This window comes from Prionailurus bengalensis, chromosome B4 (assembly GCF_016509475.1).
Source record: "Prionailurus bengalensis isolate Pbe53 chromosome B4, Fcat_Pben_1.1_paternal_pri, whole genome shotgun sequence".
Taxonomy (NCBI): Eukaryota; Metazoa; Chordata; class Mammalia; order Carnivora; family Felidae; genus Prionailurus; species Prionailurus bengalensis.
Window position 1 is genome coordinate 71,798,947 of NC_057358.1, and position 24,448 is coordinate 71,823,394.

At 36.3% G+C, this 24,448-nt stretch overlaps 1 protein-coding gene across 4 annotated transcripts in view; it reads right to left on the reverse strand.

The window, feature by feature from the left end:
• Nucleotides 1-24,448, reverse strand: part of NELL2 (neural EGFL like 2) — a 338,935-nt gene that overhangs the window by 191,838 nt on the left and 122,649 nt on the right. For all 4 annotated transcript variants that reach the window (XM_043563469.1, XM_043563471.1, XM_043563468.1 and 1 more), the window contains 2 exons: nt 8,081-8,172; nt 3,637-3,739 (listed from right to left, as the gene is read on the reverse strand). In XM_043563469.1, coding sequence (XP_043419404.1) covers nt 3,637-3,739; nt 8,081-8,172 — 195 coding nt within the window. The remainder of the gene's footprint in view (nt 1-3,636; nt 3,740-8,080; nt 8,173-24,448) is intronic.

A 24,448-nucleotide genomic window follows, 5' to 3' on the forward strand; every position in this document is an offset into this window, starting at 1 on the left:
CTATTACCCCCACCCCTCTTGATTCTGGGCTGGCTTATAACTCTTTCGACCAGAGGAATATGGTAGAAGTGATGCTGTGTCAGTTCCAGACCTAGTCTTTAAGAGCTCAAAACCACCATTTAAGAAGTCCTGAGATTACATGCAGAAGGAGAGGGTTTCAGATGTACCCAGTCTTCCTGTCATCCCTACTGAGATGCTTAGCGTATAGTGAGTATAGTGAGGCCATCTTGAACCTTCTAGCCCAGCCTAGCTGAGTGACCCGAGTTAACACCATGTTTCAAAAGAATCACCTGCCTAAATGCCTGACACAATATTGCAGAATATAAAATAATAGCTGTTGTTTTAAACCACTGAGCTTTGGGGCAATTTAGCATGCAGGAATAGCTAGCAACTCCAAATGTAGTCTCACTGACCAGTAATATCAGTATCATCTGGGAGCTTATTAGACACACAGGTGTTTTTGGCTCCGAGCCAGACCCACTGCAGTAGGATCTACATTTTAATAAGATCCCCATGTCATCTGATGCACACTGAAACTTGAGAAGCACTGGTTTAGTCTACCTTTGGTTGCCAAAGAAACTCTAGTCAGGCTGCAGGGTGCGTCCAGCTCCCAAATCAAATGAGTGGAATGTGCATTCTTTTTTTTTTTTTTTTTTTTTTTAATGTTTGAGAGACAGAGACAGACAGAGAGCGAGTAGGAGGGGGACAGAGAGGGAGAGAGGGAGACACAGAATCTGAAGCAGGCTGTCAGCACAGAGCCTGACATGGGGCTCAAACTCACAAACTGTGAGATCATCACCTGAGCTTAAGTCAGTTGCTTAACCAACTGAGCCACACAGGAGCCCCATGTGCATTCTTGATTCATATCAAGTTCCACACATGCTCTGTTCAAGATGCTGGCTCAGGCAACGTGAAGATGAAAACTGAAATGGCCTTTCTATCTACTTGATATAATCTTTTTTAGTAGTGTTCCTTAGCTGCTGAGAGCTGTTTTGAAAACTTGAAAGTGGACCGATACTTGGTAGACGAAGTCTTAAACCACTTTGAAATGCCCAAATAGCCTTTCACAGAACTGAGACTTTAAAACTCTTAATTGAATGAATGGATGAAAGAGCTAAAAGGAAAACAAAACAAAACAAAACTGCACCACTCTGTTAAAGATGGGGGCCTGGGTGGCTCAGTGGGTTGAGTGTCCAAGTCTTGGTTTCAGCTCAGGTCATGATTTCAAGGTTCATGAGATTGAGCCCCACATCGTGTTCTGTGCTGACAGTATGGGGCCTACTTGGGGTTCTCTCTCTCTCCCTCTCTCTCTCTGCCCATCTCCCAGTTGCTCTTTGTCTCTCTCTCAAAATAAATAAAAATAAAATTTAAAAAATGGGACAGGGATATTATGTCTGCTTTTAATAGACAAGGTATAAAAGAAATATAATGGTACATGTTTTATAGTTTCTTTTTCTTTTTCTCCCACCCACCCCATTTAAACTTTCCCTTGCATCATCATAAAAGCCATTATTCAAAAAGAGCTAATAGGTCATACAGGGAAGTACCCTATACAGTACCAACTATATCAATTATGAGCATCTACAACATCCCTGGTGTCATACTAGGTGTTAAGGATATAGAGGTGAATATTAAGAGCTAGCCCTGTTCTCATGGTGCATAGTCTAATAAAGGAGAGAGATTCACAAATGATAATTTCAATAAAATACAGACAGACCCGACTTAGGATGGTTTGGCTTGTAAGTTTTCAACTTTATAATGAGCAAAAGTGATATACATCCAGTAGAAACTGTACTTTGAATTTTGAATTTTGATCTTTTCCTGGGCTAATGATAAATGGTACAATCCTCACTCATGAGGCTGGTAGGGACAGTGAATGACAGCTCCAAGTCAGTCATGTAATCACAAGGGTAAACCACTGATACAACCATCTTGTGTCCATACAGCCATTGTGTTTTCACTTCCATTACAGCTTTCAATAAGTTACATGAGATATTCAACAGTTTATTATAAAACAGATTTGGTATTAGAGGATTTTTCCCAGCTGTAAGCTAATGTACAGGCATACCTCAGAGATACTGTGGGTTCAGTTCCAGGCCACCTCAATATAGCAAAAATCTCAATAAAGCAATTCAAGTAAATTCTTGGTTTCCTGGTGCATAGAAAAGTTATATTTACACTATATTGTAGTCTATTAATTATGCAATAGAATTATGTCTAAAAAATGTACATATCTTAATTTTTAAATGCCCCATTGCTGAAAAATGCTAGCCATCTTCTGAGCTTTCAGCAAGTTGTAATCACTGATCACAGATCACCGTAACAAATATAATAATGAAAAAATTTGAGATATTGTGAGATCTACCAAAATGTGACACAAACATGAAGAGAGCAAATGCTGTTGGAAAAATAGGGCCAATAGACTCACTAGACATAGTGTAGCCACAAACTTCAATTTATAAAAACACATTATCTACAAAGTACAATAAAGTGAAGCATAATAAAATGAGGTATGCCTTTCAGCGTTCTGAGGACACTGACTATAGGCGAGGCTAACCTATGATATTCAATAGGTGAGATGTATTCAAATGCATTTTTGACAAAATATTTTCAACTTATGGGGTTACAAACACATAGCCACATCATAAATCAAGGAAGACATGTACAGAAAGGCACATATAATCTTGCTACTGGTAAGGATCTTAAAGAACTGCACATCATCAATCTTTTAGTTTAATTTTTGAATCTACAATAAAATACCAAGTTTTAGAACTTAGCATAGAATATTAAGTTAGTGATGGAAAACTCACTGACTCCTGAGGCAACCCAATGCATGTATGAGTAGATCAAATTTTACTTTTTTCTTTATAGTTAACTGAAAATCTAAGCCCTTTCTACTTATTGGTCCTAGGCTTATCACCACAGAGGCAACACAGAATGAGCAATGCATGTCTGATGGCCTCACACTTTTGAGGAGCATAGGTGTCCATGAGTGGGATACCTGGGTGGCTCAGTTGGTTAAGCATCTAACTCTTGATTTTGGCTCAGGTCATGATCTCACAGTTCGTGAGTTTGAGCCCTGTGTCGGACTCTGCACTGAACAGTCCAAAGCCCGCTTGGGATTCTGTCTCTCCCTTTTTCTCTGCCCCTCCCCTGCTTACACCTGTATACTCACTTTCTATCTCAAAATAAACACCTTTAAAAAATTATGCGAAGTCAATTACAAAAATAAACAAAAGAGAAAGAGTAAACCAAAAAAATAACCAAATGAAAAACAAAAAGAAAAAAGAGAAAGGAAAAAGAAGACTAATAAAATATCTCAGCCCCGTTGTGTCAATTTCTCCAGCAGTGTCACGCTGACTCAGAACCAGCACGCAGAGAGAAATTCAAAGACCCAGAACCTGAGATAGGTATAAGACACATAGCAAAGATGTATGGAAACACCTTGATTTTAATTCAATAATCATAATAAATATCCTGTGACTACCTACTGTCTACTAAATTGGGAAACAATTTAAGGAAATACTGTTATTCTTTGGAAATAACTTGCTTATAAAAATTTTTATTTCATGTCAGTTAAACTTGATTCCAACAATGACTCATGCTCACGGATCTTACTTTACAAAAATGTCTTACCTTTACAAACTTTGCAACAGCTATGAGACAAGGTAATCTGATGAGACTCTGGACAATCCAAAGCAGGACAGCCTGAACTTTCAACCAGCTTCATGGTTTGGTCCTATTAGACACAGAGAATAAATGCTTGAAACTTCTGGATTAGGACTTACTAAGAAGTTCCCAGGTCCAGCATCTTAGAGGACTCTGCTTACACAGGAGTAAAATTTTACTCCTGACAACTTTGCACAGGTCACAGGCTCACTCACAAATTAACATTAAATCATAATTGGAAATCCTTTAAAATGGATAAGCAGCTCTTGGAATAGGAGCATACTACATTGCAGCCATATAAATAATTTGTCAAACATCTAGGGAATCCTGAAAATTTCTTTTAGTTTTACAACACATTTGCACATCCAGATGACAACTGTGGTACAAATACAGCTTAAATTAGATCAGAAGCTCACTGTGAAAAATAAATAAATCAATAAGTAAAAACTGAGCCGTTTCAATATCCTCTTTCAAAGTTTTCCAAACCGTTATGAAGAGATTCTCACAGGCGATTTTGGTATAGAGAAAAAGAAGGCAGAATTTGGTTGGCTTCTGTACTGTCAACCTCCTATCTCTTAAGAACAAAGAGATATAGTCATCAACTATAGCAGCATATAAGTAATAAAATAACTGTTGGAACTTGTAGGCTTCCATTTTAATACTGTTCAAAAGCTTAGTTAGAGTTTTAGATGTCATTTCTATTAAGTACTACTCTTACAGAAGAAGTACTCATTTCAACATCTCCTCTTCCTGTAGTATCTATAAAAAAGAGATTATAATGATTTGAAAATGATCCTATTAAGAAAATGGCCAGACCATACAACCCTGTAATTCTACTTCTGGGTTTTTTTCCTCAAAAAAAACCCGAAAACACTAATTCAAAAAGACATATGCACCCTGATGCTTACTGCAGCATTATTTACAATAGTCAAAATATGGAAGCAGGGGCGCCTGGGTGGCGCAGTCGGTTAAGCGTCCGACTTCAGCCAGGTCACGATCTCACGGTCCGGGAGTTCGAGCCCCGCGTCGGGCTCTGGGCTGATGGCTCAGAGCCTGGAGCCTGTTTCCGATTCTGTGTCTCCCTCTCTCTCTGCCCCTCCCCCGTTCATGCTCTGTCTCTCTCTGTCCCAAAAATAAATAAACGTTGGAAAAAAAAATTTTTAAAAAAAATATGGAAGCAAAATAAGTGTACATTGATAGATGAATGGATAAAGAAGATGTGAGACAGACAGACAGACAATGGACTATTACTTAGCCATAAAAAAGAATGAAATCTTGCCATTCATGACAACATGGTCGGACCTAGAGAATATGGTGCTAAGTGAAACGTCAGACAGAAAAGACATACCATATGATTTCCCTCACATGTGGAACCTAAAAACAAAATAAACAAAAACAGAAATAGACTAATACAGAAAACAAACTGGTGGTTGCTAGAACAGAGGGGGTCAGGGGATGGGCAAAATAGTTAAAGGAGATTAAGAGGTACAAATTTCTAGTTATAACATAAATAAGTCGCATGGGTGAAAAATACAGCATAAGGAATACAGTCAATAATATTGTAATAACATTGTATGAGGACAGATGATAACTACACTTATCGTGGTGAACATTTCATAGTATATATAATTGTCAAATCACTATGTTACATACCTGAAACTAATATGATAGTACATGTCAACTACACTTACCAAGAAGAGAAAATAGTAGGAGACATGTATACAGAGGTGTCAAATGCTAGTCTTCCTTTGGTTTGACAATAATGTCCACTTTGGGAATCTTATTTTCAGAACCATAATGTTTTCTGGGATTAACTATTAAAGTCATAGACGCCCAGGACATACTTTCAAGGCCACAAAACTGAAAATGCAGGAACAATCAAAGACTAACCTTGACAGCCCAGAAAACAAAAGCTTGAGAAAGCTGTCAATTATGTAAAGGTATAAATACAGAAACTACAGGGCCCAAAGGGAGAAGAAACAATGGAAGTTCTTAGTGTAAAGAGTTTAGTCAAGGACTACAGAAACTTATGATAATCTGGTACAGCTGTGCCGTACAATCAATAGCCACTAGCTACATGGAGCACTTGAATACTGTAAACATAAAATACAAGATTTGAAGAATTAGTATGACAAAATAATGTGCAGTATTTCATTAATAATTTTGATTACATATTAAATGCTAATATTTTGGATATATGGGGTTAAATATAGAAAAATTAGCCTAATAAAAATGATTATTTGTGGCTTATATATTTCTATTGGACAGCACAACATTAGAGGGTAGGAAATGATGCCTTTTGTTTGAGCAAATAAAAGGTAACATTTAGGGTGCATGGGTGGCTCAGTCGGTTAAGCGCCTGACTTTGGCTCAGGTCATGATCTCATGGTTCATGGGTTCGAGCCCCGCGTCGGGCTCTGTGCTGACAGCTCAGAGCCTGGAGCCTGCTTCGGATTCTGTGTCTCCCTCTCTCTCTGCCCCTCCCCTGCTCTCACTCTGTCTCTATCAAAAATGAATAAATGTTAAAAAAATTTTTTTAAAGGTAACATTTGTCCATTCACTCAGTATTTACTTTCAGAGTATAGGCATTTCCAGAGTTGTTTATATACAGACTTCTCAATAACCCAATTTAAATGAAATTATTTTATAGCTATCTTAAAATCAAATTGGCAACAATTTCAGTAACTTTCTAAGCCATAATTATCAGTATTATAAAACACAGTGATCAGATGAAAAGAATACACACACACGCACACACACACACACACACACACACACACACACACAAACACACTGAGAAGTTTCAAATGCCTCAAGATTTTTAAATTTAGAGCTGATGTTTCAAAGTTAGAATTTACCAGTAGAAACCAGCTGAGAAACATTTTCTACTTTCCTTGAAGTAACTTTTCTCCAGTTCCCTTTTCTTTATTTGGAATTACTAGATCTCAAAGTCTTCCAATCCTTGTATTTATAGTGGGACCTACTTCACTCAAAACAGTGTTGGGTGTAGGGATGTTAACAGGGGGAAATCCATCTTAAAATACAGGGTTGGGGTGCCTGGGTGGCTCAGTCGGTTAAGTGTCTGACTCGACATCGGCTCATGTCATGATCTCACAGTTAGTGGGTTGAAGCCCAATGTCGGGCTCTGCACTGGCAGCATGGAACATGTTTGGGATTCTCTCTCTCTCTCTCTCTCTCTCTCTCTCTCTCTCTCTGCCCCTTCTCTGTTCTCTCTCTCTCTCTTTCTCTCTCCCTCTCTCTCAAAATAAGTAAATAAACTTTAAAAATTTAAAAAAAAAGACATACAGGATCAGTATTTCATGTTAATGTCCATATACCTTAGCTCCCTTGTCTTTAAGATGGGGACCTATACACTACAGGAAAGCCAGCTTAAAGCCAAAAGAAGTGGCTAAAGTACATTATAATGGGAATGAAGAAATCAGACCTCTCATTCTGGAAATCAAATCTGTCACAGTCTTGCCTCTTTTATGTTTCCTCCTTGCTTATCCCAGAGGACTTCTAACCTAAGATGCATGAAGTATATAGCTGGCTTCTTTCAATTTATCTTGGCAAAATTCTTAGGATTTTCCTTTCCCTAACACTGAATAATCATATACATGCTCACAGTTTATCAGTGGTGCCAACAGCATCTTCATTTTCTAGATAATCTGTGCATACTAAATCACCCCCAAAAAACATGTACAGGAAGCATTTAAAGAAAAAAATTAAGGATCAAATGTAAAGGGAACCCTAAGGCAGATACTGTATATGCAGTTTCCTTCAGCTGGAATATTGCTTGAAATATAACCTTATGTTAAGAAACATAACATTATAAAAAAGCAAAAATGAAAAGTTTTATGAAACCCTATTTACTTTTTCAGATAGTAGGTCAAACAGCAGTGATAAAAAGAATGACATTTGCTTCAGAAGCATACTTAAGACCATGGCAGTAAATTTATAAAGAATTCCCCTTCTAATCACTTAAAATATTCTTACCAAAGGGATTAAGAACAATATCAGTCTTAGCTGCATCCAAAGCTAATTTTAATTAGGTAATTTTTATGATTTTCCACTCAACTAAGTGATATTTGCTACATGGGTCAAAAACCATGAGTGACAACAGGCTGAGTCTAACTTTATCTACATTTTCTTCACAGGAGGGAGTTGGAATTTGGAAAAATAAGACAACTTCATAAAACGTGAATTGGACAAAACAGCATTTTTTTGTTTACTGGGAAAATTATTTTACAGCCATTCATTTATATGTTTGCAAAAATAATGAGAATTTCTATTTGAATTATAATTATTATCTTAATTTTTTTCTTTGCCTTAGAGGTTTTCAAGATATTACAAGGGTGAAGTTCTACAGAAATATTCACTGAGTTTACATAATAAAGAGGAGTTTCCTTACCTTACATTCATAGAGAACACACACTCCAGAAGAGGAATAAACTGTATTTCTTTCTCCTTCAAAGTAGGTCCGTCCTTGAAACTGGCATATTGCTTTGGAATAAAAAATACATATATATTTATTTTTAATTTTTCTTTTGGAAAAATAGTTGGGAGGTGTTCATATCATATTTCACATGGTCTTAATGGCTGAATGACCAAAAACCTAAATTCAATCTAAACATAAGGCATATGTAGGATCCAGTTATTGTTATGTCCATTAAGTTCAGAGAGTAAAGTAAGGAACAAAAAGATAAGGACAATGACAAGTCAGAAGTAGACTCTGAAAACACGAGAGTTGACTCATGCCTGCTAGATGATGTTCCGCTTAGGGGATATCAAGCAGGTGCTTGAAGCAGCTATAAATCATGGCAAAATACAAATATGAGAAAAGTGCGTTTTTTATATACCATCACAGAATTCTAAAATAAAATTTTAAAGGCAGCTATTTTAACTTCTGCACATAAAGTTTTATATTTTATGGGTTAGCACTATTTAATTTGTAAATGTATGTAGGTTAGGGCACCCTACTTAGGATGCTGAAAAATCTTAATCTAGGTCTGCTTTGTTTCCATCACAGTTAGCTAAAATGTTACTAGAACTTCAGTGTCAATAGGAAAAAATTTATAATTAGTGAAAATACATAGAAATTACCAAATTTTTGAGACTTCCAAAATGCTTTCAATTCATATAAACGTTTCGTCAACAGAAATTGCTTGTTTTGAAATGAAGGTTTCATACCAGTTATGTTAATTCATCACCTAGAGACAGCTACCCTGGAGCTAATGAAACCAAACGTTCAGAATCCCGCTGTGGCTTAAACCCCTTTATCAGACTCTGAACTAACTTTTGTTTTTGCAATTATATATTGTTTTTCTTTTCTTTTCTTTTTTCTTTTTTGATAGGGCACTCGATACTGTGGATGCTATGGAGCTCCATAAATTCTAGAAAAAGACCAGTGGAATGGATCATCTGATAAGAAAAGATTCCAGCAGTTTGTTGGCCTTGTTTATTAAATCCAATTTTTAATTTTAACTATACAGACTTTACAAAATGGATGTGTACATTTTCTTTTAATTCCTTTGCGTGAATTTGAAGAAAGTCTCTCTTCATAATTCACATATCCCTATAACCTTTAAAAGTATCAAGTTATTTTAGCACTTTGCTTTAATAAATATGATTTTTGCATCATTATTGTAAAAGAGTACCAAGTTGCCTATAATTGGTAACAAAGAAATTAGATAAATTTTATTAATATTAAATATATACATGGTTGTACAAATACTCATTTAAAATGTAAAGCAACCTACATCTTCAGTGAAAACTTAACCAATTATTTAGAAGCTGCACATTTAATGGAAAGCATTTGTGTTGTTAAAATGCTATCTTCAACTGATCCCCTTACTCGCTTTTCACTACATAATATATTTCACTACATAATTTCACTACATAATATATACCACTAGTGAATTGATTTTGAATTTTTGGAGCATGCTAGAAAAGAATATAACTTACTTGCATAAATTATGTGACTTAAAGGCTGGCCAAAGCTTACACACTTAGGAAAATTCAAAATGAAACTAGAGAGGTGTCAGTTGTATACTATCTATCATATTATGAATTAAAATAGCATGTGCATTTACTTACAGAACCTGATTGACTGTAAGATATATCTGTTCAACATATAATTTTTAACTGTGCTTTTTTTCTTATGAGATCCAGTAACCTCAAGACACCAAGTTCTGACCTAGTGTGTGTGCAATGATACTTAATAAGTACCACATTTTGTATGATCACGAGAAAAAATAAAACCTCCTTACTTCTATTAAGTACTTGCCATTTGAAGGTTTCTAAGCCTATTTTATTATATGACTTGATAACTGCAGCCTATTCAAGTCCAAGGGTATGTTGGGAAAAAAAAATGATATTCCAAGTCTTAGAACAGAAGGGAAAGGAAACTGTAAAAAACACAAGGGTAAGTTCTCTGTATACAAAGTCTTATGATAATTTAATATTCATGTAGAGCAGATGCAGCTTCTGTTGTAAACTCTTAATTCAAAAGACTCAAATAGGCACCTTGTGGGACAATAGGGCACCAAATGGAGCCTGGCAAAGGGAGAAAGTCCAATAATGAATGAGATCACAATTGCTTCATTTCCTTTCAAGCAACGAGCACAAACAGGGTGAACTTGGCTTAGGGAGAACCCAAAGTGAGTGATTTTTGCCTTCTTTATTGATCAGTTGCTGTGGCCTTACCTAGTAAGGCCATCATGGTATATATATTTTCCCGGGTTCTTTAGCGGAAAAATGTTAAGAAACTTAGAAATTTTATAATCTTTCCTAAAACTACTTCAAGGAATCCTGGAAAAGCCATGAGGAAGTCTCTGGGACTTAGGAATAAGTTGAAGGAGTAAAAGTCATATTAATTTATTAATACATTTAACAGATATGTACTGAGCTTTTAGTGTATGCCAGGCAGTCTGCTAGGTAACTAAAACTCAGAGAGGAATGAGACATGATGCATGCCCTTACTATTCAGTAGGGCAGACAGACTCATCCACAGCTAACTATAATAAAAGACAAATTGAAGTCCTATACTTGAGAAATTCACAAGTTATATGTAAACACAGGAGACTGAGTGGTGAACTTCTGCAAGAGGACAAAAGGAAACAAATGGGCTGGTGAAGGACTCAAGACTGGCAATAGTGGGAAGTTATCACCACCATAGGGCTGAGGAACAAGGGCAGGGACTGGGTTTTACTGGAGCCTAGTCTGGGTCAGCATTATGGGGAAGAGATGCCTAGAGGGAACCATAATCAAGAGAGACACAGCTATTGCCAGAAAAGCTGCCTCGTGCAGGGAAGGAACAGGGAAGAAATGTGGCCAACTCTCTCTCCTCCTGCCCTCTAATTTCCTGCCAGTGCATCCCATTGGCAAAGCCTATCCAAAGCCTATTGGCAAGGATACCAAGGCAATGCAGCAGGCTCCTGGGGCACAGAGTAGGGCAGGGAAGGAGAGGGAATGGAAGTGGGATAATGAGGCACCCGGGAATGACCAGCAACCAGCACACGTGGCTATCATATTAATTCACTTTCAACCATGAAGAGGTCTCATTTACAAGGGTAGCTTGCTTAGAAAAGCATGAGAGAGTGGAACAGAGAGCAAATAAATTTGAAGAGAAAAATAGAGACATTTAAAAAATATGCAGATCCACTTTAAGGAAAAATGAGGTAGCTTCTCAAAATGAGGTCCATAGGCAAGCAGAAGGCAAGATGAAGGAACTAAGTAAGCTCTGGAGAAATCAAGTGTCAAAAGAGAGGTGGGAAAGCAGATGAGGGCTATGCCTGGATTTTGACCAAGGCCAGCCCCTGCAAGCATTAGAGACAGAGCTTTGGAGATCATAATCACTGTGGCTACCACAATACTGTAAAAAAAAAAAGAAAAAAAGAAAAGAAAAGAAAAGAAAAGAAAAGAAAAGAAAAGAAAAGAAAAGAAAAGAAAAGAAAAGAAAAAAGAAAACAACTCTAGAATTCCTAACTGAACTGTATCTGGCTGCTTACTCTTCCCCAATAGAGCATGAAGTAATAGAAACCACTTCCATAAAACAACAAAGGAATGATCATTTTGCTGCATTGATTTCTTTAATTCAATTGCATTCACGTGTTCAAATCAGAGACTTCATTCTTTGCTGGCTTTGGGGTGTGTGTGTGTGTGTGTGTGTGTGTGTGTGTGTATACACATATAGCATTAAGGTTCTTGTGACATAACTCTGGATTCTTACATTCCAAATTATTTGCCAGCTTCAAGTAGAATTTTATCAATAAGGCTACATTTTTCATATATCTATGCTAAGTGCTTTATAGTGTATATTACATGCATATTTTTAAGATCAGAAGTTTGGAGGAAGATGGATATTCATTCATTCATATAGGCCTATCACCTTGCAGACTAAGAAGCTAGGCCCCCATGAAAACACTGCAACTACTCTTAAGTTATTAATATTAACCAATTTCAAATGCATATTTCCTGTGACCCTCGTATATGCTGCTGTTTGAGTAACTCCAAGGGAACAGCATTCATATCATGGCTTATGTGAATTATGTCACCCAGAATTATCCCACGCACTGCCTATTCAGCCATAGGTGGGGACATTAATTAGAACTTGGGGAAAGTCAAGAGAATGATGTAACAAATGGTCACATGTTTTACCAAGGCTATATTAAACATTACTAATTACATAATTACTAGCACTGTACTTATGAGAGAATCTGCAAAAGTGAATTATTTTCACTTTATTTCCCCCCCATTTTAACAATTAAAAAGAAACAGGAAGACAAGAACTAGTACAGATGCACATTTGAAAGTCATTAGTTGTAAAAAGTGAACACAAGTTTTATGAAACAGATTGAGAAATGGATAAGTGAAAGAAGCCAATAAAACTCTCAAAGTCCTAAGTCACACATTAAAATCCCGATTTACTGGTCATTAATGCAGAGAGAAAATGCAGATCCCTCTAATGAGATTAAAATCAACTTCTGCCAACCTCTGTAGAAAAAATGATCCAAATTTACCTAAAATATATTTTAGAATAGGGGCACCTGGGTGGCTCAGTTGGTTAAGCGTCCGATTTCGGCTCAGGTCATGATCTCGCAGTTTCTGAGTTCAAGCCCCATGTTGGGCTCTGTGCTGACGGCTCAGAGCCTGAAGCCTGCTTCAGACTCTGTGTGTTTCTCTCTCTCTCTCTCTCTCTCTCTCTGCCCCTCCCCTATTTGTGCTCTGTCTCTCTCTTTTTCAAAAATAAACATAAAAAAATCTTAAAAATATTTTAGAATATAAAAACTGAAAGAATGTATCATATTTCACTTCTAAATATTTCCTTGCTCACTATTTATTTAGCTTTTCCTTTTTGTTACTAGATTGACATATAGGAGTCTACTTTAAAATTCCCAGTTGGTATCAACACCTTTAAAAATGATCCAATACAAAATAAAAGTTACAAAAAAAATAAATAAATAAAACAAAACAAAACAAAACAAAAAGGGGCACCTGGCTGGCTCAGTCGGTTAAGCGTCCGACTTCGGCTCAGGTCATGATCTCACGATCCGTGAGTTCGAGCCCCACGTCGGGCTCTGTGCTGACAGCTCAGAGCCTGGAGCCTGCTTCAGATTCTGTGTCTCCCTCTGTCTCTGACCCTCCCCCATTCATGCTCTGTCTCTCTCTGTCTCAAAAATAAATAAACATTAACAAAAATAAAAATTAAAAAAAAACCCAACAAAATAAAAGTTACAGATACCAAGAAGAAAACCAGCATAATTCACTTAGATGAGAAATGAGACTTCTGATTTCTTTAAACTTCTCTTTGAAAACACCAGGTATCAGCGGTCTTTAGATTGTTTAAGCTGTCTATTCAGGGCAGAGTTGTATAAAGTAGTGGTTTTTATAAGGTTTTCTTTGAAATCTTGATCTCCTCTGGGAGGACTCTGAAACATCCCATGTACAATGCCAGTTATCTATTCTGGGCCAACATGATAGTTATTTGTTGGTGATATACAAATCAAAGCTGCTGGATGAGAAAATATCTCATTAACTATAATTATGTATATTTGTATTTTTACTATAGCTATTTAAAAAGAATGTACCATAAATGCATTCACGAGGCAGGCTAAGGTTCTATGGGGTCAAGCAAAAATAAAATGTAAAAGTGTTTCAGTGTTCTTCAAAGACTCCATTCAGCCATGCTGCATTTCTCCAGCCCACAATCTTCTTTTTGTCATCTGGACTCACTTGGAGTCCTTTCTTAACAATAGGGTTGTAATGAAAGTCTTGAGCACTGACTGCTAAAATTAATTTTTCCCTCTTCTACAATGCTTAAATCTCTATTAGAGCACTGAACACACTTTTCCTTTTCTGTCTAGTTACTTACACACTTTTTTTAATCTTTCCTACATGAGGACAGGGACAGTGTCTTATTTGTCTTTGGATCTTATTCAGCACCCGGCACTGGCCTTGCATAATAAACTCTACGGGTTTGTTGAATTTCTTGGTAAGTTCTCTTCCAGCTTACCGTTTGATGAAAAGCCTGAAAACAAGTGCATTGGACCTCTTTGATCTTCACACTTCTCTTTACATTTGGCCTTATCCTTTGATTTTGCCTCTTTCTCATATTCTATAAATCGAGTCTCACAGAAGTATTTTGCCCTTTTTGTGAAATGGCAGCTTGCTTTCCACTGCAACGGAGCTGAAGCGTCTGAAAGGAGAGCAGCTCTGCCTACCAGCCAATGAAAGAACAGCTGGCTCCTGCCAGAGCAGTAACTTGTTAACGTGAAGAATACCAGGTAACATGTATGACCGAAGTCAGCGTGGACACTTTGATGACAGAACTTCTCCTTCCTCTCCATAAAGCCAATTTTTAGGAGCCAATGCTATTTAAGACGATCAGAATTTCAGAGGGTTTAAATAATTCACAAATTCATTAATTATACATGATCGCGTCCTTTAACTAAATCTCATTAATTGTTTGGGAATTTAGTTGTTTGCAAAACTAATATTAGAGTTTAGGAAATGAGATCCTGAGAGTAGTCGTGCAACCCTCCTGTCCTGTTTTATATATATCATGTCCTTGGGCTTCTAAAGGATCAGAGAGCGTTTCTCCTAGGGGGCCTTAATTTAGGTCAGTAGCCTATTCTTCCAAAAAGAGAACGACCCTGAAACACCATAAATCTAGCAGTAGTGAGGGGTTAGGAGGCAAAGGATAAAAATAACTACCAGAATAGAACAAAAGCAAAAATTCTAGCACCCTGTCCAAATCAGCCTTTGGGTTACAGGGCTATATACTGGGAAAACAAGAATGGGATATTTGAAGATAATAGAAAAAGGTCAAGTGTATAGCTGGAAGGAAGGAGTCAGTGCTTTTTTCTCTAATTTAATTTTACCAATTTAAATCGCAAGTGACATATATTCTGAACTTCATTTCATTTAGGTAGCTTTACTCTTGATCCTGGCTTAAATACCATACAATGGAGTCTTTTAAAAAGACACTGTAATCAATTCATTTAGTCTTCTGGGGATAAGAAAAATAAATGTAATGAGCAGAGGTAAAACTTGGAGAAAAATATAGAATTTGCATCAGTACACGCAAACTGTGAAAATGACGGCATGAATACACATGAGCCAACAGGTTTTATCACTTTACAAAGAAAACATAATGTAAACTATAATAAGGAAAAGTTCACACATTGTCAGTTTCAAAGCCAGGACTAGAATTCATCTGACAGTCCTTCTGTGTATCTTTCCTTACCACCAAACATCCAGTGAACTCAGTCAAAACTTGAACACCTAATCTTTGGTTTAACTTTCGGGAAAACATTTTTCCAGATGACTGACACCTTTGAGATACATGTTGTTTCAATATTATAGTGAGGAGATGTTGAACATAAATGCTTTGTGTGTTGTAAAGCAGGACCCTTTTCATATAAACCACACATCTGTGCTCAATTAAGAGATTACGAGTAAAGACCCTGAAACAGGGATTGTGCAGTCTTAACCTCTTGTGTACGCACAAAACAAAGAGGCAAAGTGTTGAGGGGGGTAGCTCTTTAAGGAGGACATATTTTAAACGCAGTTTTCTGAGAGGTGTATTAATAACTCCTTCCATAATGTGAAGAATATGAGCCAAGGGAATAGGAGAAACTCAAGGTTAAAGGAGCCAACTCCATGTACCAGAAATGCAGAAGAGGCAGCACAATGAGGAAGAAGGAGGGAGTAGAGGAAGCAGCAGAGGACAGAAACATTTAAAAGTATACTTGAGATGGAGCAGGAGAAAGGAAAGCAGAAAGCAACAAAATGCTAAACTAGAGAAACAAAATATTTTCAGAAAGAGTTTTGCAGCAAGAAAGGCAACACCTGGTGGAAAGGAGGATTTATGGTAACCTACTGTCCGCCAAGGGCTGTACTAGGCAGATGCCTTCCTGTCTCCCAGCTGCATTTAGCCAAGGATGGGAAACAGATGAGCACAGGCACAAGTAACTCCATGCAACTCTGAGGTAGTGTGGGAACAGAAAGGGAGAACAACGTCTTATAAGAGCATAACTGGAAATACTTCTCAGTGGAGAAGCATGCAAAAATCAGCACTGAAATGTTTTAATATGATTTAAGTCAGGGTAAGAGTACTCATGATACATTCAGAGAATAAAATAGAATAATAATCATAATAATATACTTAGTACCCAGATCCTAATGGACATCTACTCAGGATACCTATATAAGCTGGAACTGATTTATTATAAATTGATTTTGTAACCAATTTATATGCTCCCAACCTGCTAGGCCAACAGGTTTCAACTGTGGATGCATATTAAAATCACTTGAAGAACATTAAAACTCTATGCCCCAGCTGCATGCCAGACCAATTACAAAGAATCTCTAAGTGTAGGACCTGGCCGCTTTTATTTTTTTTAATGTTTATTTATTTTTGACAGAGACAGAGACAGAATGTGAGTGGGTTAGGGGCAGAGAGAGAGGGAGACAAAGAAGCAGAAGCAGGCTCCAGGCTCTGAGCTGTCAGCACAGAGCCCGACGCAGGGCTCAAACTCACGAGCTGTGAGATCATGTCCTGAGCCGAAGTCGACGCTCAACCGACTGAGCCACCCAGGTGCCCCTAGGCCTCTTTATTTTTAAAAGCTGTCCAGACACAGCTAAGCTTGAAAACTATTTTGCTATGCAGACAAAAACAACAACAACAACCAAAAAAAAAAAAAACTCGGAAAGAGAATAATACAATTAATATTCAAATAGGACAGTCACACAGATATTCAGTAGAAGCCTTTTTACCCTATGTTATTTGGATAGTTATTTGGTCCCTTGTTTGAAAGAAATCAGTTAACGTGAGAAGTCACAGACAACAATACATACGTACCCTAAACATTGTAATTTAAAACACAAACCCAAGGTTTTGAAGTACAACATATTTCTTTAGTATAGATTCTTTGATTGTGCTTCATTGCATACTTGGTTATATAAATAAAACAGGACTACCTATAATTTCTAATTTTTTTAAGTGGACTAAGATCCTTGCCAAGCAATCTAAAGAGGGATCATTCTAATCCTATTCCACAATATTTTACAGTTGCCTTACTGACATCTAATTGAAGAGTATATTTTTTAGTAGTTTGAGTTTAGCAGCTTTTTTCAAAGCACTCAACTCAATTTTTATTTAAAGAAAACATTTCTTTTCACATTCATATTTCACTGATTTATATATTATATATTACTTACAGCAATTCAATAATATTACAATTGCAAGACAAATACAACTGACATAAACAGGTTTGGTAACACCTACCTCTTCATTAGCATGAGAATCATGTTTGGGAGCATAAGTGTACAGACTTAACCCCAAGTTCAGTTGATTTGTTTTTTTCAACAAAGCCAGTGGAAATTGTGGATGAGTGCTTCTCACTTCATCTGGAGATCCTATTTAAGTGAAGATCCTGATTGGGTAATTCTGGGGTAGGGGCTGCGATTCTGCACGTGTAACCTGCCTCTAGGTGATACAGATGCAGCTAGTCCAGTGATCACAGTTTGAGCAGCAAAATTGTAGATCACTATTAACCCTGCTTGCATATAAGAATCACCTAAGAAGATTATTGAAAATACCAACGTGTGGAACCCAGACCAATTAAATCAGAATCTCTAGGAGAGTGGCCTGGGCATCAGTGGTTTTTAAGAGCATCCAGGTGATTCCAATGTATGATCAGGGTTGCGAATCACTGTATAGATTAACCCAACTAGTCAATTCAGTGGGATTTCAATTCAAATCTCCATCTTGGACAACATCAGAGAATGACTCACAGTATGTTACTATAAGAATCTGGCCCAAACTATTTTATTCTTACACTATAATTAAGGATAACATCAGAAACCTACAGCTCTATTTCCAGTGGTTTTTCTTAACTTCTAAATAATTTACTTATGCTTATAACTTCAAAAAAAGTAATAAAAGTCATGGAAGCGGAGGACAAGGGAGAGGACGAAGGGTGGGAAGGACAGAGGCTGAAAGGGAGACGGAATTCAAGTACACTGTAAGACTCGAGATGGAGCCTAATTAAATACAGCTGTGCTTGTATTTTGGGACAAAATATTTGTTGAAATACATTTTCCTATTTTCAGACAATTTTCCTCATTTAGGAGGCTAATTAAGTAAAATTTTCTACAGCTATGCTAAATGAAACATGGAGGTTAAAATGTTAACTACATTAAGTCTGGAAATAAGAATTCAATTACCCCCAAACTTAAAACACTTCTCAAACACTTGTCAAAATCTGATTACATTCCTTGCAAAAGCCTCTGGAATTAAGAAGTGAAAGAGCTTCCAATAATCTTTCATGCCTTCAAAGATGCTATCATGTGTATTGCTATATTCCTCCTCACCACCATGTATTTAGAAGGAAATTATGGAAATGTTCATTCTCATTCACTCACTCACTCAATACTTCTTAAGTAGCTACTATATGCCAGACACTGTGCTAAGCACTGCAAACAGCAGAGAACAGACACAGATCTTTCCCTTACAGAATCTGCAATATAGAGTGAGACCCAAGGATGGGTAACCAGGCAAATAATAATAAGTCAGGTAACACTAAGAAAACAAACAAGAGTCTGAGGTACTGAATAACTAGTAGGCCATTTTGGATTAATCAGAGAATACCTCTGGACAGAGATAAAATTTTAACTGAGACCAAAGGCTGAGAGAAGCTAATAGGGGAAGAGTGATAGAAAAAAAATTTCCAGGCAAAGGCGGAAATTAACTTGGCTTATTTTAGAAACTGAATAAATTTCAGGATGGAATTTTCTACTTATCTATTATTACTGAATTCTAGACTGTTTCTACTGTGGTCATATGGTATATCCTGTATAATTTCAATTCTTTGAAATTTGTGGAAATGAACTTCATCATCCACTATAATCAGTATCTTCAATGTTTTATGGGTACTTAAAGGAATATGTAAACTGTAATTTGGGAGCATAATGGTCTATATACGTTTATTAGGTTTGGATTAAGTGTATTCAAGTGATCTGCATCCTTAATGATTTTTTTGTGTGTTTGTATTCTGTCAATTACCACAACTTCGCTCTATGGATTCATCTATCATTCTTTGTAGTTTTGTCAACTTTGTATCATATATGTTAAGGCTATATTACTAGGGATATACAAATAAAATTTTAAATTGCAATTTAAAGTGCTATGTCTTGTGATTTGAAATTTTATCATTATGAAATTACTCTAGTAATAATTTTTGCCTTGTGTGGGGAATAAGTTTAGATATTTCCTGGGCTTACACCAATGGCATAAGGAATTACAAAGCCATAGGATGCTCACACCCAAGCGTGGGTAAACAAGATAAGCACCCCAGAATAAAACAGGGAGGGGCAAGGGCCCCCAGAATAGAGACGGAGGGGCAGAAGCCCCAGAATAGAGAGGGGCTCAAAGGCCCCCAATACAAAGGTATATGAGGTAAGCAAGATTAGGCATTTGGGGCAAAAGTGCCCCCCAATTTAGTATTATAGCAGAAAGCTGCTTTCATGAGACAGAAGGACCAAATTAGGTGAACAGGTATATAGGGCTATAGACTACCTTGCTGTGGGTAAATCTGCCCAGAGGGAAGCATATTAGCAAAAGAAAAGGTGCCTTGTTAACCCTGAGGTTATTTGCCCTATCTGTCTTATTCCCTAGGCTAGCTAAGATTAACAGACACCATGCCTCCTGTCTACTATTAACAACCATCTGCCTCTCTGCCCAACACCAGGATTTTGTTTTATATTGACCCAAACCCCAAATACTGTGTATCTTCAAAACCCCCTTTTCCCTCATGCCCATGAGTTAATGTTCACAGATTCATTGCCTCTTTGTGCACGTCCATCACATTTATAAGCCTTCTGATCTTAATAAATATGGAGCAAGGACCCTTATTCGGGGCTCTTGTCTTTTCTCAGACATTAGCCATCACTCATATTTTAATCTTGCATCCCACTCTCTTGCTGGCCAAGAGAGAACTTTAGACTTAGAAAGTTTACAACACCTTGAAGTCTACTTTGCCTGATATTAATTAGGAGAAACCGGCTTTCTTTTCCACACACTCTTACTGTCCTTTCCTTTTAACCTTTCTGTATCCTTATGCTTTAGATATGCATCTTTTAAATGATATAAAGCTGGATTTCATTAATTCAGTTTCAATATATTTATATTTTAAACTGATTGTTTAGCCCATTTACATTTATTGTAACAACTGATATATTTAATTTTTAATCTACTATCTTATTTTTTGCTTTCTCTTTCCTGCCTGTGCTTTCTTTCTCTCCCCCTTTTATAACTTATTTTGGATTATTTTTTCATGATTCCATTTTCCCCTACACTCAGTAACACATTTTAACATATTTAACACATTTTGCTCCCAACCATACTACAATGTTATTGTATTTTTTTTATTCTATAAATTCTTAAGTAAGATACTACATATAAAACACCAAAGGCAAGATCCATGAAAGATAGAATTCATAGCTGGACTTAAAACCTCATCCCTGCAAAAGATAATGTCCAGAGTATTAGAAGGCAAGCCACAGACTGAAGAAGATATTTGCAAAAGACACATCTAAGAAAGGAGTGTTATCCAAAATAGACAAAGAACTCTTAAAACTCAACTATAGGAAAACAATCTGATTTAAAAATGGACCAAAGAAGATAAGCAGATGTCAAATAAACATATGATAAGATGCTCCACATCTTTATGTCATCAGGGAAATGCAAATTAAAACAATGTGATACCACTACACATCTACGAGAATGGCCAAGATCCAGAACACTGGTAACACCAAATATTGGCAAGGATGTGGAGCAACTAGAAATTTCATACATTGCTGGTAGGAAGCCAAAATGGTACAGCCACTTTGGAAGACAGTTCAGCAGTTTCTTACAAAACTAAACATACTCTTACCATAGGATCCAGCAAGTACTCTCCTTGGTATTTACCTAAAGTAGTTGAAAACTTATGTCCACACAAAAACCTAAATAACAGTTTTTAGCAGCTTTATTCATAATGGCCAAAACTCAGAAGCAACCGAGATGTCCTTTAGTAGATGAATGGCTAAACTATGGCACAGTCAGACAATGGAATACTGTCAGTGTTAAAAAGAAATGGGCTATCAAGTCATGAAAAGACATAGAGGAACCTTAAACACGTATTACTAAGTGAAACAAACCAATCTGAAAAGGCTACATACTGTAAGATGCCAAACATATTACCTTCTGGAAAAGGCAAAAACTATAGAGACAATAAAAAAAATCAGTGACTTCCAGGGACTTGGGGGATGAATGAATAGGCAGAACATAAAGGATGTTTAGGACAGTGAAAATGCTCTGTATGATAATGATGAATAAATGTCGTTATACATTGCATAAACCCATAGATTGTACAATACTAATATTGAACCTGAAGTTTCACTTTGGACTTTGGCTCATTATGATGTGTCAATGTAGTTTATCCTTGGTAACAAAGGTACCATTCTGACGATTAATGTTGATAATGGGGGAGGCTCTGCATGTATGGGAGTATGGGGTATATGGGAAATCTCCATACCTTCCTCTCAACTTAGTTGTGAACTTCAAACTGCTCTAAAAAAGAGTAGTATTGGGGCGCCTGGGTGGCTCAGTCAGTTAAGCGTCTGACTTCAGCTCAGGTCATGATCTCACAGTCTGTGAGTTCAAGCCCCACGTCAGGCTCTGTGCTGACAGCTCAGAGCCTGGAGCCTGCTTCAGATTCTGTGTCTCCCTCCCTCTCTGACCCTCCCCCGTTCATGCTCTGTCTCTCTCTGTCTCAAAAATAAATAAACATTAAAAAAAATTTAAAAAAAAGAGTAGTATTAAAAAAAAAAAAGATGATAAGTCTATTCATTACTCCCTTCAAAGTAATATTGTCTCCAGCTTAGATTTTCTCTTTGTCTTCAATTTTGACAACAAACTTTGTCTGAAGTTTCACTATATTGTGTCTAGATAAGGATTCATGTTTATTTCTCTTTCATAGGCTTCACTAAGGTATTTGAATCTGCAGATAGGTGTCTTTTATCAGTTCCAGGAAATTCTCAGCCATTTTTCTTGGGACTCACATGAAATGTATATAAATATTCTCCTACATCCTCCCTGTCTTCTTCCTTCTCTTCAGTATATTCCATCTTTTAAAAATTTTTTGTTCTGACCTCTAGATAATTTCTTATAATGTATTTTCCAGCTCACTAATTCTATCTACTCTGTTGTTAAATCCATCTTTTGAGACTGTATTTTTCCCAGTTATTATATTTCTTATTTTTAGAGTTTCTGTTTCTCATTTTTAAATTAGCTATCTTGTTTTCCTGTTCCATGAAGATAAATCCAGATTTACCTTGTTATTTCTGTAACCATAATGTGCATAATGGTACTATATTAAATGTTGGTTAATTCTCATCTCACACCTGTGCAGTCTGTTTTTGTTGTCTGTTGTTTCTTCAAGTTCTTATTCTTAGTGTTTTGTTTTCTAAGGTGTCTAATAGTACTTGAAAAAATATTTCTAAGAATAACTTGAAGTCTTGGATGAAGGTAGATTACTCCAGAAAGGAGGTTCATTTTCTTCCACCAAGTGCATAATACATGACCTTAAAGTAAATCCAAGGCTTGAGATCCCCTGAACAACCACAATGTAACTCAGACTTCATGTCCCAAAGGTGCAGCCTTTTAGAATGCCAGTTTATTGGGTTTCCTGTATACTCACACCTTATATATATTTGCTGGGCTTTTACATCTGTCCCCTTTTCCCAATAGGCCATATAAAGGAAAGCTCAAATTTTCTGAGAATGAACAAAATCTCTCATAGCAAAAGCAGCTTCACTGAACATTTGCTTCACTGTGCTCTCTTTTTTTGAGTTTCTCTTCATTTTTGTCTGGTAATCTCTTGCTATTTTTTCCAACTTTAAGATGTCTTTTTTTTTTTTAATATTTATATCTTCCTTTCTCAGTTGCTTTCAGAAATGGTTGATTCAAATAACTTAGTCTTTCTTTACCCAAAATAGGAAACTCCATTCACTGCTTTCATCTTTTTAATTGATTGAAAACAGGAGTATAAACACTCTGTTGATGAAATGAAGAAACTCTAAAGTGAAGACTAATAACAAAATTTAAGTAAACCAAATTAAAAACAAACACTTAATCCAAACAAACAAATAAATAGAAGCAGGCAACTCTATTAAGGGTTGCTAAACAAACAAACAAAAATTTTGACTCCTACAGAAGGCACACTGTCTACAAATTACAAGACAAAAACTAAGATTCTAGATTTCTAAAGTGCAAAGTATATACTAGACTAAACAGTGTTCAGCATCAAACATATGCTAGGGTCAGCCCTATTTTTAAAAAATGTGACAACAATCAAGACATTGGCATCTTCCCTAGATATTTTCTTAATTATGCCATTCTTTGCTAGAATGTGGCTCTGACAAATTCAATAGAAGTCAAAGTGAGACCGGAAAAGAAGTGACCCCCAAATGCCTACTACTAGAAATTAATCCAGGCTAATTGCCATGAGACAATTTAAACTTTTAAATTAATTATTCTTATTGTTAATATTTTGCAAATCTTATTTGAATATAACACTTTTATAGAGTAATTAGTTATAGAATCAACAAATGTCTGATTCATACCCAGTCTCCTGCTGCCACAAAATTTTAAGAGAAAGATGATATATAATGTAGTACTGACTTCAAACTTATCTATTAAAGCATAAAATTAATGTTTATTAAAAGTAATAGAAAACTTCCCTAATTTACTTCATGAATTTATGCATTTAAATTATTATCATATTTATTCTCATACCTATCTACCTATTGACCATATTTACTGTTATGCTTTATTTTTAATGCTGTCATTAATTACCTAAAATGGTAGAATTATTTTTTAGTTATTCAGACTTTTATTAAAATATTTAGAGCCAACAATGTTTTTATTCTATAAAAATATTTAAAAATTCTAAAATACCCATACTGTACTAAAATTAGTTGTTTTCTCACTTTTCAGAGTACAGTTGCTTTGTTTAATATAAAGCATACCCATTCTTTTATATTTTATATTAGTCTACATCCCCGAGGTGTAGCTGCTAACTATCTCTTTACCTGGTCATGCATAATTGCTCAGAATACAGCAGTATCGGCCATTGTAATAACTGGAACAATCAAATGGTGTCAACAAGCCCACATTTAGTTCATAATCAATAATTAGTTACAATAACAAAACATCTGTTTGTTTGTTGATAAA